At 35.6% G+C, this 16877-nt stretch overlaps 1 protein-coding gene across 1 annotated transcript in view; it reads right to left on the bottom strand.

Annotated features, from left to right (window-relative positions):
* Positions 1-16877, bottom strand: part of DTD1 (D-aminoacyl-tRNA deacylase 1) — a 254173-nt gene that overhangs the window by 28861 nt on the left and 208435 nt on the right. The window contains exon 5 of the mRNA XM_069075478.1: positions 798-971. Coding sequence (XP_068931579.1) covers positions 819-971 — 153 coding nt within the window. The 3' untranslated portion in view covers positions 798-818. The remainder of the gene's footprint in view (positions 1-797; positions 972-16877) is intronic.

Raw genomic sequence — 16877 nt, 5'->3', positions numbered from 1 at the left:
CAGCAGAGAACAAAAGAAAACTCACAATGAAGCAAAGAAAAGATGGACAGTGCTCAACACAATGAGTATTATTTATCATACAGGTTTTCTTGAAATGAAAATTTATTGTTACATATTTAGGATACTCTCTTATGTTCTGCTATGCCCACTACATGCTTTTTTTTTCTTTCTAACTCTGTGTTTAAGTTCCAATATTTAAGTTTATAATATGTTTTTGTTTCTTTTCTCTGTTCTTTGTGTTCTGGTGTTTAAGTCTAAAATAAAATCTAAACAAATAAATAGATTTTTTAAAAAGAACAACTATTGGTCCTGCATGAGCACAAACAGGTGAAAATTGAGACCAAGAAGCAACAAAGAGTTCAGCTTTACTGGAATGGGTAATATATAAAAGAAGATAGTATGAGATAAGACTAGAAAAGTGGGTTCCAGAGGTCCCTAAATGCTAAACTAAAAAGTTTTTTATTTTATCCTAGAGGCCACAGGGCATCACAGAAGGTTTTCTAAGCAGGAGAATAATGTGAGCATTTGTAAATAGAGAAAACAACTTGGAGAAATTTCCAATTTAGGTCTAGTCTCTCTATGGGCATAGTGAAGCTTCATGAACAATGACTAAAAAGCAAGCGTGAGACAATTTCTTCACTTTCCTTTTTGCTCTAAAATTAATAGATTTACATAAGTTATTAAGTCAGACCTATAAAATATATTTTTTCTTACTACAGGTAAGAAAATGAAAGGTCTTTCAGGACTCTAATCTTTATTACTATTACTATGGAATGTGAGAAATCAGGGATATATACCTGAAATTAGTATTTTCTTGATCATGGTTCTCTTTCAGAGGATACATCACCCTCTGCCCCACTGCTAGCACTGGGGTCATCCTTGCGAGACACATTTCTTTCTTTACTTGACTCAGAAGGTCCCTTTGCTCTGGTCTTTTCTTTTCTCTGTTGCTGTTTTTCAAGCTTTGAAACCTGGGGGGGGGGGAAAAAGGAAAATATAATTGCATACATCATTTACACATATATGCCTTCAAAAATACAATATATCACCTCAGTAATAAACTAGTATTCCTAACAGGGGTTTAGCTATACCAAAATATTATTAATCATGCAACTAACTCATTTAAATAGCCCAGTCATAAAAACACATAATTTTAGCATTGGAAGGGATCTGAAAGGCCATCTTGTCCAATCTTGGGATCTGATTTGCTGATAATATCACCACCACCTGCTTCTCTCTGAAGAGTCAATAATTAAGAAACCATGAAACACTAATTCAGTTTTGAGGAAATAACCATGAAATTTTCTTCTCTGGAAGAGATTTTAAAATGAAAAGATATAGCAATCCCCAAAAGTTCACATTTCTCTCAAAAGGATGAACTGTATGGTCTCTTGAAACAACATTTCACATGATATCTTTTTATAATAATGATGGCAAATTTTAGTTTTCTTTGGAATCCTGTCTTAAATTTCATTTCTTAATAGTAAAGGTATTACATAAAGGAATAGGTAAAGGAATTTTGTAACCATAAATTATTAAATATATGAAAGTTATTAAACTATTTTTATTGTATAGAAAGAAAACCAATCAGATGTTAGGTTTGTTAAACTATCAAGAATATAAAATCAGCACAAGATGCTCAAAGTAGTCTAAAAATAATAGGTCAGCTTTATATAGTACTCTACAATTTATAGTCCTTTTCATATAACTAATTCCCTAAGGAAAGATCACACTCAGAATTACTGACCCATAAGCTCCAGTCACCATCTTCTCATTAATCTTCACTATTCTGAAATGGTATGTCAAGACTAGATGTTATTATTCCCATATTAGTTTTGTGAGAAACCAGGTATACAGTGGCATGAAAGCCTGCTCAGAAAGTCAGCAATAAAGCAGAGAAAGATTCTAAGTCTCTTAATCTTTGGTCAAGCCTTAGTAAATTACTCCTCTTCAATCAAATGCTTACTTAAAAAAAAAAAAAAAACAACTGTACAGATTTTCTCCAGGTCTTATACTTGTAAATACTGTTTTTATTCTTACTAGGAACATACCAAAGTATAGCACTATTCTATTATTTTAATTCCAGCTATTATCTCTCAGATTGGTCTGTTCTACATATGAGTAAAATCTAGTTAGGATGAGAAGAAAATAACAAAAGGAAAATCCAAGTCCTGAGAAGTCATAGTTAACTATGATTTTTATAGACTGTAATTTGGATGGAAAAATTCTGATTCAACCAACTCCTTGCAAGGATTCCAGAGAAGTATTTTACAGTGTAAGTCATAGAGATAAAATGTCTACTACTATTTTTTAAAGACTACAAGGCATTGCTAAGACTGACTACACCTGCAGTCTCACTGCTGTAAGAAGACAAAATTATTCATGACATACTGAAATGGAAAAAAATTTCCAAGCTAACTTCTTTAAGTGAGGACATGAACTATTAGATATACAATATTTATTTATTCCTCTGGCCACCTTCTCTTCCACTTACAGTTTTAGGGAGCACCAGAAGTTCAGGGATTTGCCCAGAACTACATAGCCAGTATGTTCAGAAGTGAGACTTGAACCCTTATCTTCTTGACTTCAAGGCTGCCATTCTAATCTCCACTTAATAACACTGCCTCTCAATACAATTCCATACATTACTAAATCCATACCTTTGGTATTAAATAAGGTCTTGACTTTGGATGAATCACATTTCCCTATACGATCATTTCTTCATTTGAAAGATGATACCACTCTTAACAAAAGGAATTTATATTACATTGCTATTTTAAGTTATTATTAATAGAAATTAAAAATATCTAATAAATATACATATAAATGTATAATTAGTTATTTGTAACTAATAATAAATGAAATAATATTTAATAAAACTATTCTATGGTATAGGCCAAGTTATTTAAACTCTTTGTGGATCTATACCCTCAAGTCTAAGAAGAGCGTTAGTCACTAAATATCAGATTACAAGAGGGATTGAAGGAAATTTACAATTACTACAATTGAGATGAAATAATAATGAGACCAAAACATAATCATCTACCATGATGTATGCATTCAGGACTCAACTATTCATGTTTGCAATTTCTAAGAAACATCAATTAATAGGCAAGGCATTATGCTAGCTATTAGCTAGTACGCAAAGACATGAAAATACGAAAAGAAGCAAGTTCTATATTCAAGGAGTTTATATATTACTGGAAGATACAACATGTAAAAAAGTTTAGCAAATAGAAGATAAACTAGGAAGGAAAAGAGCACTGACAGATAAAGGGATCAGGAAAAGCTTATAAAAAGGAGGAATCACTTGAGCCAATGCCTGGAGGAACTTGAGGATTCAGAGGTAGAAGAGAAAAGGCAATGCATTCCAGACATTGAAAATGGCCTGTGCCAGTAAGCAAGTTTAATTGTAATATAGGGTCAACAGTAATGATGTAAAAGTTGGGAAAAGGGAGGCCACAGGCAAAGGAAATATAAAATGCCAGGTTGAGAAGTTTGCATTTTTTTTAACAGGAGCAACAAACACCTTATTTTTTTTTATACCAAGGTATAACATAATCAAACCTGTATTTTAGAAAAATTATTTTGGCAACTGAGTGGATAATGGAATGGAAGGGCACAGGCCAATTAGGCTTATGCAACAGACCAGGTGAGAAGTAGAAAGGGTTAGTTAATGTGAGTGAAGAAAAAGGGATAAAAAGGAGAAATGCTACAGAGATGGGAATGACAAGATTTGTAAACTAAATGTGAGGATTAAGAAGGAAGAGTCAAGGATGACTCTAGGGTTAGGTGACTGGAAGTATAGAGACCTTCAACTCTGTCTGAAAAAGGGAAGTGCAGAGGAGAGAACAGTTTAGGGAATTAAATGAATCGAATTTTGAATATTGTGAATTTAAGATGCTGACAAAACATCTGGGACTGGAATTCTACTCAGACATTAGGACTGAATATTGAGTTACAGGAATATGGAAAGGAAGGGGGGCTAAGGAAAACTCTTAAGGACCCCTATAGAAAAAAGGCAACAGAGAAGACAGTCAGTGAGGTCAAAGGAGAACCATAAGCGAACACTGCCATGAAAGCCAAGAAAGAGAACATTCAGGAGGATCCAGTGCCAAAAACTGCCAAAAGATAAAAAAGAAAAGAGTTCATTGGATTCAATGGTTAAAAGATTGTTGGTAAACTTAGGGGAAACAACTGCTTTAAAGGTATAGGATCAGAAGCCAAATTTCAAGGGGCTGAGAAAAGAATGGGAAAAAATGGTAGTGATGGTAGGAGTAGGAAGAAGCATGAACAGAAGCAGTGGTGATAGGACAAATAACAGCTCACATTTATGTAGTGTTTTAAGGTTTTACCTACAGTATCTCATGAGATCCTCACAAAATTCCTGTTAAGTTTCATTGTTATACCTATTTTACAGATGATGGAAACTGAAGCTGAGAGATTAAGTGACTTTCCCAGGGATATAATGATATTAAGTAGCTATAAGGGTTATGGGATTTAAAGATCTTCCATGCCCCATTGGACGTGCTGACATAGCAGGAAGGGGCGGAGCAAGCGAAAGCGAAAGCCAAGGATGTGCTGACGTAGCAGGAAGGGGCGGAGCAAAGAAAGCGAAAGCGAGAGAAAGCGAAAGCCAAGCTAGCGTTCCTGCGGTGGCTGGCGGTGGTTGCGACGGCGGAGGCAGCAGCAGAGGCAGCGGTGGGCGAAGCCTTTTTTGAGTTAGGACTGCTAAGGACTTTCTGCTAAGGACTCCTGCTGAGGACTGCCAGGGGCCGGAGCTGCTGGGAGCACGCTTCCAGGACGCTGGGTGGTTGCTGTGCGTGGGGAGAGGAGGACCTTTGCCTGAGGTAGCCTGTTCTGTTTTAAAGGCTTGAAAATGTGGGTGCTTTCTACTTTATCTACCTGTGCCAATGTCATAACTACTCTGATGGCTTTCACTTTCTGGTTTTGGGACTCAGTCTTTTGGTATCTTAATAAATTTTCTAGTTTATTTCCCCATATGGCAAGCATAACGTATTTTGTGATGGATAATTATATCAGCATATTTGTAATCTCTATAGGCATTGTGAATATGGCATTGCTGATACAGTAGCTAAGGGAGGATTCAAACCCAGATCTTCCTGACTCCAAGTTCCTTCTTGACTCTATCCACTGTGTCATATGTAACCTTTCAAATAAGAAAGTGGGAAGTTATATGAATCAATGACTTTTTCTAGTTATTTGATTAGAAAGTGGAGAAGAGATAAGAGATAAGAACTTTAAGAAATGTCAGAAATGATTAAAGACTTTTGGGTTTTTGTTGGTTTTTTTTTCTTTTAAGACTGGAGTCAACTTGGGCAATTACAAGGCAATAGGAAAAAGTCAGGAAGTAAGGAAAAATTCTGGATAACAGAGAGGTAGAAAAAAAAGGACTGAATTAAGAGGCAAACTCCTGAAAGATTCACTTCTTTGTCAGAGACTATAGAGCAAAGAAAAAGGGGATGCAGGACAACTCAGATAGGTTTATGGTGTAGAATCAAGGACAAAAGGCAGCTCACAACAGATGGCCTCTTTTGTCAGTAAAGAGTTTCTCTGCTAAAGGGGAGGAAAGAGAGGGTAATATTGAGGGTTTGAGAAGATTTAAAACTGCTGCTGTAGAGAATGTGCTAGAGAATCAGTTAAGAAAGAAGGAAAAAACTGCCATTTTGAAGCATGGACCCATTTGAGACTAGGAAACAAAGTTGTATGACGTTCCTCATCAACATTCAGCAGTGCATGAATAAGAGAGAAGGCAACATAAGGTAAACTAGGATAGGAATAAATCAGGGTGGAAATTTGATAAGAGCAACAATATGACAAAAAATTACAAAGTTAAAGGGTTGTAATGGAAGACCTTCCCTGCCCCTTAACAGACCTAGGGGGGAATTTGAAGACCTCCCCTGCTTTGAAAGTAAACTCCGCCCCCTAATAGGCTGCATGTAATCACAAGGAGCCTGTGACAGAGGGAATTTAATAAAGGGTGGAGCAGAGCCCACAGGAAGCTTCCCTGCTGTGAATATAAACTCTGCCCCCTGATAGGCTGAATGTAGTTATATGGAGCCTGTGCTGGGAGGAGTTTGCTGAAGGGAAGCAGAGTCCACAGGAAGTGGGGAGCCAGAGTGGGGTGGAGGGGGTGCTCAGGTAAGAAGAGATAGAGGCTTGTGAGTAAATGTTGATATTGCATTGGTTTGTGGGAAGGCTGAAGGATGCTGTGGCTCTCAGTGTTATTATGGCTTCTTAATATCTTTGGTACTATGATGGAATGGGCTTACTGGTTTGGGGATTCAGTTTTCTGGTGTCTAAATAAATGCTTCAGTTCTGTCCTCTGTATGGAGAGTTTGGTATATTTTGTGATCGAAGTCATGTAATATTTATAGTCACAGTCTTGATCGTGATCATGAGCACCGTAAATATTGCATTGGCCCTACAAAGGTACAAAGTAGTGCGTAGTAAAATGGGTTAACAATGGTATTATAAACATGTCCAGATAACCCCCATCCTTAAAAAAAAGTAAAAAAAAACTTCACTTTATATCTCCTATCCCCTCACATTACCATCCTTTCCCTCTCTTCCTCTCCATAGTTTGTGTTTTTGCAAATTTTAGTTAAATAAAATTCTAATTATTCTCTTATGTACTTTTAATGTATTATTTTTTTATTATTACTTGTGTATATCACAACTTCCTACTTGAGCATAAAACTTTATAAGGGCAAAGACCATGTTTTTCCCAAGTTTTATGGTTCCCCCAGCACTCAGCATAGTATTCTGCACACAGTAAGAGCTTAGCAAATGTCTCAAGTAATAGAACTGGATGTTTTGAAATAAACATAAGTACTATATAATCAAGTATTTTCGATTCTTCCCTTTGATCAATTTTGCTACTCACTAGCCAGAGTAACAGAGAAGGGAAATGAGAAGGAAATTTTATTGTAAAAAGTCTGATTCAAAGTTGAAAGTAATATTTTATTAAACCAGGAAGGGCCTGTTCCCTCTGCACAGTAGGCACTAGGAATTGGGCTAGGGTTACCTTGCACATGAGCTGGAAACAGGTCTATGACTAGGCTCCAGGGAGCCACACCTACCTGGCCAGCTGGTCTAGGCTGTGGCCTGGGTCAAGGGATCAAAGCTAATCCATGTGACTCCTTGAACAGGCTTCCTCATGGAACAGAACAGACACCCTTCTTGCATTTTCTCATCCAAGGATCTTGCCTCTTACTTTACTGAGAAAATTAAAGACATTCACTCTGATCTCTCTATTCTCTTTCTTTTCATCTCAAACCACCCTGACAACACCTCCCTCCATTCCACTATCTTCTCAGTACCAAGAGCAAGTCATCTATATATTTCCTTGATCCTATCACCTCTCATTTTCTTCAGCAGACTACAACCTCCCACTACTTCTCTACTCCTCTACTGCCTTCAAATAGGTCTGTTATTTGTTGTTTTATCATTTCAATTGTGTCCAATTCTTTATGGCCCCATTTGGGGTTATCCTGGCAGAGATGCTAGAGTGGATTGCCATTTCCTTCTCCAGTTCATTTTCCAGTTGAAGAAACTGAGGCAAATAGGATTAAATGACTTGCCCAGGGTTATACAGCTACTGTCTAAGGCCAGATTTGAAATCATGAAGATGAGTCTTTCTGATTCCAAGTCCAGTGCTCTATCTACTGTATCATCTAATTGCCCCCAAACATGCCTAATTCTTCTCAATCCTCAAAATACCTTAACTCTAACATCCCCTTAAGCTATCAATCAATCTCTCTCTTCCCTTCTTCAGCCAAACTCTTTGAAAAATCTGTCTACACAGTTCCTTCCACATCCTCTTCTCTCACTTATCAATCCTTCAATTCAACTTTTGACTTCATTCAACTGATTGTGCCCTTTTCTACAATGATGCCTTAATCTTTTCCAACTGTTATCTTCTCTGACTTCTCTGGACAGCCTCTTTATCACACTCCTGGCTCAGTCCTATGCCCACTACACTCTCTCTTGGTGATGTCATTAGCCCGCAGGGATCAAATACTGATTCATAGATGTGTATGTTCAGCCACCATCTTGATCCTGGGCTTCAATACCACATAACCAATTGCCTATTGGACATTTCAGACTGTATGTCCCAGAGACATCTCAAATTCACCATGTCCAAAATAGAATTTACCTTCACCTCTCTTCCAAACATTTCAAGTTGTAGTCGTGGGCATTATCTCCCTCATTTCATGTATTCAACTAGCTGTCAAGTCTTGCCATTTCCTTTTCCACAACATCCAACCCTTTCTCTCTCTATCCACAGCCATCACCTTAACTTAGGCCCTGATCACTTCTTGCCTAGATTATAGCAATGTCTTAACGGGTCTCCTTGGAAGAAGTTTTATCCCACCCCAATTTATCCTGCTTTAGCTGCCGTTATTTTTGTCAAGAATAAATTTGATCCTAGGGCAGCTAGTTCAAATCCAGCCTCAGCCACTTAACACAAAAACTAGCTGTGTGACCTTGGGCAAGTTGCTTAACCCCAATTGCCCTCCAAAAAGCAAAAAAAACAAAACTAAAACAAAAAAGAATATTTGATCTTTATTCAATAAATTCCAGTGACTCCTTGTAGCAGCAAGCACCCCAGCGTCCCCAGGGTCGCTGCCACCACAGGTTCTTGGATCTGCTTTGATAAAGGAAAGCAACTCAAAATGGGTTAACAAGCTTATTTTAATCAGTCAAATATGTATTGTTTACCTAGTTCAGGGGAAAAAGGTCAGCATCCCAAACTTCAGAATATACAGACAGAATTATCAAGACAGAGAAACAGATCAAGTAGACAGTTTTCCAAACTGTCCAACCATTACATCCATACCAAATCAACATCTGGGTTTCAAAGGGGGGGGGGGGACGCCTGGACAACGGCTTCCCAGAGTTTCATCTGATCAAATCACAGAACACTTCTCAAAGTGAGCCCCAAAGCAAAGCTACATATCAGGGCTTATATAGCCTTCTCCTGGCTCGGAGAATGTAACAACCTTATTGACTCATTGGCCAATCAAGAAGTATCTACTGAAAAACAAGCCTCCCACCCCAGGCTCCAGGTGCACTTTAGCTTAGGGGCAGGGAAGATCTTTAAATTTACATTCCCATTACACTCCTTATTACCTCTAGGAGCAAATACAACTTCCTCTCTTACCGGATCTTCACAACCTGGCTCCAACTTACCCTGCTAGTCTCACTACATACTATCTATCCTCTTTTCACTCTTTGCTTTTCTTTCTGTTCATCACACTCAATATGCCAATTCCTATTTCAGTGCCTTTGTACTGGCCATCCCCCATGGTCTCAAATGCCTCTTCTCCCCCACCTCAAAGAGTCCCTATCTTCCTTCAAGAACCACCTTTGATATGAATCCTTTCCTAATTTCTCCCAACTGTTAGTAGCCTCTATAACAGCAAGCACCTTAGCACACCCAGGATGGCTGCTAGCACATATTCTTTGATCTGCTTTTCTAAAGGAAAGCAACTCAAAACGGGTTAACAATCTTACTTTAATCAAACACACATATATATCATTCACTTAGTTTAGGGGAAAAAGTTAGCACCCTGAACTTCAGAAAATACAAACTGAAATTACAAGCAAACAAAAAGTACATACAGAGAAAATAACAAAATTCAACATACCAACACACAGTGCTTCTAGCTGTCTGTCCATTGCATACATAGTTACCAGAGAGGGAAGCACCAACATCTGGGTTTTCAAAGCCAGAGGGCTCAACAGCTGCCCAGTCTCATCTGGCCAAATCACACAACTCTTCTCATAAGTGAGCCCCAAGGCAAAACCTCACCTCAGGGCATATATATAGCCTTCTCCAGGGTCAGAGAACATCACAACCTTCATGACCCACTGTCTAATTTACAAAGTAACAAAAGGTGGGCCTTCCTGAAAAACAAGGTTTCCCTAAGCAAGCTTCTCTTGTTGGGCTCCCAGTGAGGCCCATTAAGGGGTCGGAAAGATCTTGAAATTCCCTAGGTCTATTAAGGGGCAAGGAAGACCTTCAAATTTCCTTACCATTACAGCCTCCCACCCAAACACCCTTGTATTTAACTACTTTGTATTTATCTTATTTTTATTTATTCTGTATATATTTATATGTGTACACATCTCCACCAACTGGATGAAAGCTCCTGGAAGGAACAGAATTGTCTCATTAATTGTATTTGTGTCCCCAGCACCTAGAGCAGTTACCTGACACATAAAAGACTTAATAAATGCTTATTAAATGACTGATGAGAATCAGTACAATAGTTTCTACATTCTGACAATCTTATCTTCTGAGGTACATATATTACCAATATGTAGATAAAGCTAGATCTCTCTGAGTGCTCCTTAATTAGGAGTTCATAACTCCAGTCGCTATTAATTATGTAGTTACTACCTCTCAGATTAGATGTGCCAGGTCCATGACCTTATTAATAAATGATAATTGACTAACTGAGCACTGATTCCAAAAGGGGAAGGGAGTAAATAGGCAAGTAGTATTTCCCCCATGTATTCAGATACTTTAACCACAGTGAAGTTTGCCCTTTCTTTTCTCCTTTACCACCTTTTTCCCCATAAGTCTCAAGTTACTTGTGGGTAAAAGCTAATACCTGTTTGTCTTACTCAACATGCCCATATTATTTTTGTTTTATTATAATAAAGTGTGATAAAGGTTAGGTAGACTTTTAAACAAATTCAATTTCTGTAATTCAAAGTATAACTACTTATAGGAGACTTTATAGGCTGACAGTGTACCTTTATTGATGCAAAACATTCACAAGAGCTGCAAAGGAAAAAAAAAAACCCATCATTATCTCTTCTCTTCTGCACTTGGCCTACAACAGTACCAACAACCAATGAAATAGAGCATCTATCTGTGACAGCAAAGAATCATATTTCAAACACTACAACAGATCTGCAAGCTCAGGGATGTGAATGGTTCCTCCACTGATTCAGATCAAAGCCCATCAATGCCTGCCCATTCTGAGCCACGCTTGTCCATATCCTCCCAAGAGTTCGGCACAGGGGGTCCACTCAATGCCCAGAAGGACATCGACTCTTCCTGACATCAAAAACATAGCAATGGAACACTCAGGCTGTCTACCACTGTCTTGCTCTCAACATGTGACCAGTTCAATCAAATTAAAACAATTCTGAGGCATTACCTCATAGCTATTAGATTGGCTAATAGGACAGAAAAGGTAAATGACCAGTGTTGGAGGGGATGTGGGAAAAATGAAATATTAATGTACTGTTACTGGAGTTATGAACTGATTCAACCATTATGTAGAGCAATTTGAAACTATGCCCAAAGGGCTATAAAACCATGCATACCTTTTCACCTAGCTATATCACTACTAGGTCTGTATCCCAAAAAGGAAAACGATCTATATGTACAAAAATATTTATAGCAGCTCTTTTCTGGGGGTAAAGAATTAGAATTCGAGGAGATGCCCATAAACTGGGGAATGGCTGAACAAGTTGTGGTATGTGATTATGATGGAATGCTATTGTACTATAAGAAATGATAAGCAGGATGCTCTCGGATAAATCTGGAAAGACTTGCATGAACTGATGCAAAGTGAAATGTACTGTGTACAAAGTAACAGCAATATTATTAAGATGATCAGTAGTGAATGACTTAGCTATTCTCAAAAATACAATGATTCAAAACAATTCTGAAGGACTTACAATGAAAAATGCTATCCATCCCCAGAAAAAAGACTTAATGGTGTCTGAATACAGGCTGAATCATATTTTTTTTCTACTTTATTTTTCTTGAGGTTTTTTTTTTGTCTATGTTCTTTTACAACATGACTCTTATGGATTTGTTTTGCATGACTTCACATGTATAACCTATACTGAATTGCTTAGCCTTCCCAATGGGTGGGAGGAGAAGAAGGAGAATTTGAAACTCAAAGTTTTAAAAATGAATGTTAAAAATTGTCTTTACATATAACTGGGGGAAAATAAAATACTACATCAAAGCTAAAAATAAAAAATAGAATAAAATAAAATAGTGGGGGCCCTCAATTTAGCCCTCTCAGAATTAGATAAATTTATCTAAAAATAAACAAAAAAGAAATGAAAAACCTGAATAGAATTTGAGAATAAGTAGTGAAAATATGATAGAATTCTGTAAAATGTTGAATGGATATGCAAAGTAATAATACCTATTCCAGGTTGTCAGGGCACCTTCATAAAAACTGACCATTTATTAGAGCAAAAAAAAAAACCACCAAAAACAAAACTCACAAACAAATGCAGAAAAGCAAAAATATGAAATATAGCATTACTAATCATAATGTAATAAAAAGTATATTCAACAAAAGGCCTTTGAAGCAAAGATTAAAATTAATTGTAAACTAAAACTCAATCCTAAAAAAATGTATGTTTCAGGGTAACTAGATGCTACAGTGGCTGGAGCACCAGTCCTGGAGGAAGGAGGATGTGAGTTCAAATCTGACCTCAGACAATTGACATTTAGTTGTGTGACCCTGGGCAAGTCATTTAAACCCAACTGCATTGCCAAGAATAAAATAAAATATCATACTTCAAATTCTTCTTAAAAAAAGAATAGATGGATCAATAAATAAATCATAGAAACATTGGATACTTTCATTAATGAGAATGACAGTAAATGCCAAAATTTGAGGCATATGACCAAAGTAGTCTGTAAGAGAAAAATTTTACATCTAAATGCTTTCATCCACGTAAGAGAGAAAAAGAACATCAAAAACTGGGCATACAACTTAAAAAAAAAACTTAAAAGACTAATAAATTTAAAACCCCCAAATAGAAACCAAAATAAAGTCCTAAAAAAATCAAAGTTAACAAAATTGAAAGCAAATACATAGCAAAAACAAAAACCTATCAGCTAGTTTTTCTTTAAAAATTAGATATTAGCTGATGCTAACATTAGTTAACAAAATAAAAAATTTTCAGTATCAAAAATTAAAAAGGTGAATTCTTAACTAATAAAAGAAATTATTAGGGGCGGCTAGGTGGCATAATGCACCGGCCCTGAAGTCAGGAGGACCTGAGTTTAAATCTAGCCTCAGACACTTTACACTTACACTTTACATTTACACCTTGGGCAAGTCACTTAACCCCAATTGTCCTACCTTCCCCCTCCAAAAAGAAATTATTAGGCACTATTTCATCCAATTCTATGCCAATAAAACTGACTACCTAAATTAAATAGATGAATATTTATAAATTACCTAGATTAATAGAACATGAAATAGAATAAATTAAATGGAACTTTCCCTAATGCTATATATCTATCTAAAACCAAGAGTCAGCATTTATCTAAGAGACAAGACAATAAAATCAAGGGTAAATCACGGTTGTCACTTGTCATTATTAGTATTCAAAAGTGATAGAAATGCTAATCATAGCAATAAGATTTTTAAAAAGAAATTAAAGGAATAAGTATAGGCAAAAAGAAAACAAAATTATCATCTTTTGCAGATGATTTAATGGTTTACTTACAGAACTCTAGAAAGTCAGCTAAAAAACAAACAAATACCATCTTCTACAAAGTTGTATGATACTAAATAAGCCCAAAGAAATCATCCATATTTCTGAATGTTGCCCATAAAACCCAGCAGAGAAAATAGAGAAATTTTACTTAGATTAATTATAAAACAGTACAAAATACCTGGGAATCTATCTCTCAAGATACACAAAAACTATATGAACACTATTATAAAATGCTCTAAATCATAAATTAAAAAGATACAAATTAAAATTACTCAGTTATCACCTCACACCTATCATTCTGGCTAAAGATGACAAAAAAAGAAAATCACAAATACTGGACAGGTATGGGAAAATAGGAAAACTAATGCACTACTGTCACTGTGAAGTAGTCAAAAAACAATTTGGAATTATGTTAAAAAACTAAAGTCTACAAATATATCCTTTGACCCAGCAATACCACTACTAAGTCTATACTCTAAAGAGATCAAAGAAAGAAGGAAAAAACTCATATATATAAATTTATTTACAGCAGCTCTTTTTGTGGAGGAAAAGAATTGGAGATTGAGGGAGTATCCATCAATTTGGGAAAGGATAAATAACTTAGGGTCTATAAATATGATGGAATACTGCTACTCTGTAAAGAAATGATAAAAGTTACAGTTTCAGAGAAACCTAGGAAGACTTATATTAACTGAAGCAAAGTGAAATGAGGAAGACCAGGAGAATAATTTATACAATAACAACAACCATAAAGACAAAGAACTCTGAAACACTTAGGAATTCTGATCAACACAATGATCAACCATAATTCCAGTGGACTTATGATGAAACATGCTATCCACCTCAAGATGGAGAAGTAATGAACTCAGAGGGCAGATTGAAGCAGTAGGGGAAAGAGAGAGAGAGAATTTGGAACTGAAAATAAAATAAAACAATTTTTTTAAATGTCATACTAGAAAATAAGAACCTACTCAATGAAAATGAACATATTTGCCTAAATTTATCCATATCCATTGTGTTCTCCCTCCTCCAATTAAAAAAAACAATAACAAATCAGTATAATCTTACATTCTTTTATCAGTGTTGTCAAACACAATTATAAATGAAGGCCACTAATCTATACATAAGGATACCTGCAGGCTGCATATTGACTTAGTCTTAAAATGCAATATTACTATGCCTTATTATATTTTTATTTATTTTGTTAAATTCTTCCCAATTACATTTTAACCTAGTTTGGACAGCATTCAAGAATGTTATGAGCTGGAGGAGTTGGGGCTGTATATATATTTGACCTCTTTGTTCCACAATTTTCAGTCAACTGGGAGACAGTAAAGAAAACAGTCTACTATAACAGTTCTTGTGAGCACAAACATATTATTGTTCAAAATAACTGTCTTTACCATAGATGGAAAAAAGCTAATAATTTGAATGAAGGTATTCAAATGCTGCTAATTATTAACACAAACGGAAAATTATAATCAGTTGATATACTATTAGTGCATTATTTTGAAACACTGGCAAGGGTACACTTAGATGAAATGGTTACCAAACTGTGAACAGTCTTTGCATTTTTAAAATTCAGTTGCAATCATGAAACATCTTAAATCAATTGTCTACTTGTAAACATTTAGACCAACAAAAATGCATGAGGAATAGAAAACTCATTTCAAATAAATTCTCAGGCTACTATTTTATTATCAAGTGGAGGGAAATGAATTTTCAACTATGATAATAGACTTCATTACATAATTTTCAAGCTTGTTTTCTATTTTCTAAATTACGTCTGAAAGAAAAATCAAAGTTGACTTATATCAGAAAAAAATAAAGTGACCAGATCTAAAATCCTTATTAAATCCAGAAAATCTCTATTTACAATGAATTAGGCTTTCTGCAAACATCCTGGGCAATCTTATGTTTTGTCCATTCTGTTTTAAATGAAATTATTCTAACATCCTTTGTTCCCTTCCTAATGGACACCATTCCAAATAACCATAGCCTATAATGAACATAATTTGTCTGGGACTGATTTCACCCAAGGAAATCCAAGCACAAACCAATATAGGACTGCATAATAATATTAATCATTAAGATTGAAATGCATCTTTTAAATGCTTTGCTATAATGCAAGATGTTTAGTAGTACCCCTCAAACTGCTCAGTGCCCAAGAAAGTATTGTTACCATTAACACTTTAAGTATTTCTAAAAATCTTTTTATTTTGGGGATGACAATTCTCTGTAATTCTAAACAACAGATGGCTATCCCTACTTAACAGGCTATACAGATGTGAAAATTAAGAGATAAGTAAGATGGTTTGCCTAAAGTCAACAAGAGAACTAGAGGTGGGAATCAACACAACAATCCATATATCTAAATTTTCAGTATTTTGTTTAGATCACTGTCTTCAGTGATCATGTTGGAGCAAAATGTTATGCAAAGAAAAAGAAAACAATAGATACTATATAATATATTCTCTCCTATTAAGCAAATAAGGATAATTTCTCTTCTTTTAACTATACATTATAACCAAAATAAGGGGAAGAGAAAATGAAGGCAAGGAAGGATATTATGAAGATGTTAATAGTAGATATGCATTTTCCTTTTATTATCAGTGGAAGAGAGTTGGTTGTTCACACTTCTTCAATTTACCAAGACTTGCTAAGTAAAAAAATTAAAGATTCTGGGTACTTTTTTGATTGTGTACATGTGTGTGTGGCTACAACAAGAGGAGATAAAATATACAAACAAATATATTATATCCAAAAAAGGTATATGGCAAAGAAATCAGATACACAGTACTCAAAACCAGAGGTATCAAACACAAAGCCCCCAATACTCTCAGGTGAAGCTCAAATCAAATTAAAATCTAATTGGGAAATATTTTAAATAAATAAATAAATAAAAACCTAGATGATAATATTTCATTTTAAATCTAATTTAATATGCAGTCCAAAGAGATCCTTATATATGGATTAGTAGCTCCCATTTCTATTTGAATTTGACATTCCTAAAGCACAGTTCTTCCCTTTCAAAAAGCTCTAATAGCTCCCTACTATTTCTAGGATAAAATACAAATTCTTTTCCTTGACATTTAAAGCCTTTGATAATCTAGCTCTTACCCATCCTTCCAGGCTTCCTACATGTTATTCCCCTTCATTCATTCTGCAATCCAGTCAAAACAGAATACTTGTTGTTTCTCATACAGAACATTTCATTTCTCATCACCATGCCTTTGCATTCTTTTTCCGATACCTAAAACATACTCCCTCCTTTATTTGGCCTTTCAGAATATCCAGATCCTTTCAAAGTTCTGGTAATATCCTATATCTGGCCTTTCTTTCTTGACAACCATTATGCC

This window comes from Petaurus breviceps, unplaced genomic scaffold (assembly GCF_028583685.1).
Source record: "Petaurus breviceps papuanus isolate PSGF00001 unplaced genomic scaffold, PetGlider_PUasm1.0 90919, whole genome shotgun sequence".
Classification (NCBI taxonomy): domain Eukaryota; kingdom Metazoa; phylum Chordata; class Mammalia; order Diprotodontia; family Petauridae; genus Petaurus; species Petaurus breviceps.
Note: the sequence above shows the minus strand (reverse complement) of the source record. Positions and strands in the feature narration are given on the sequence as shown.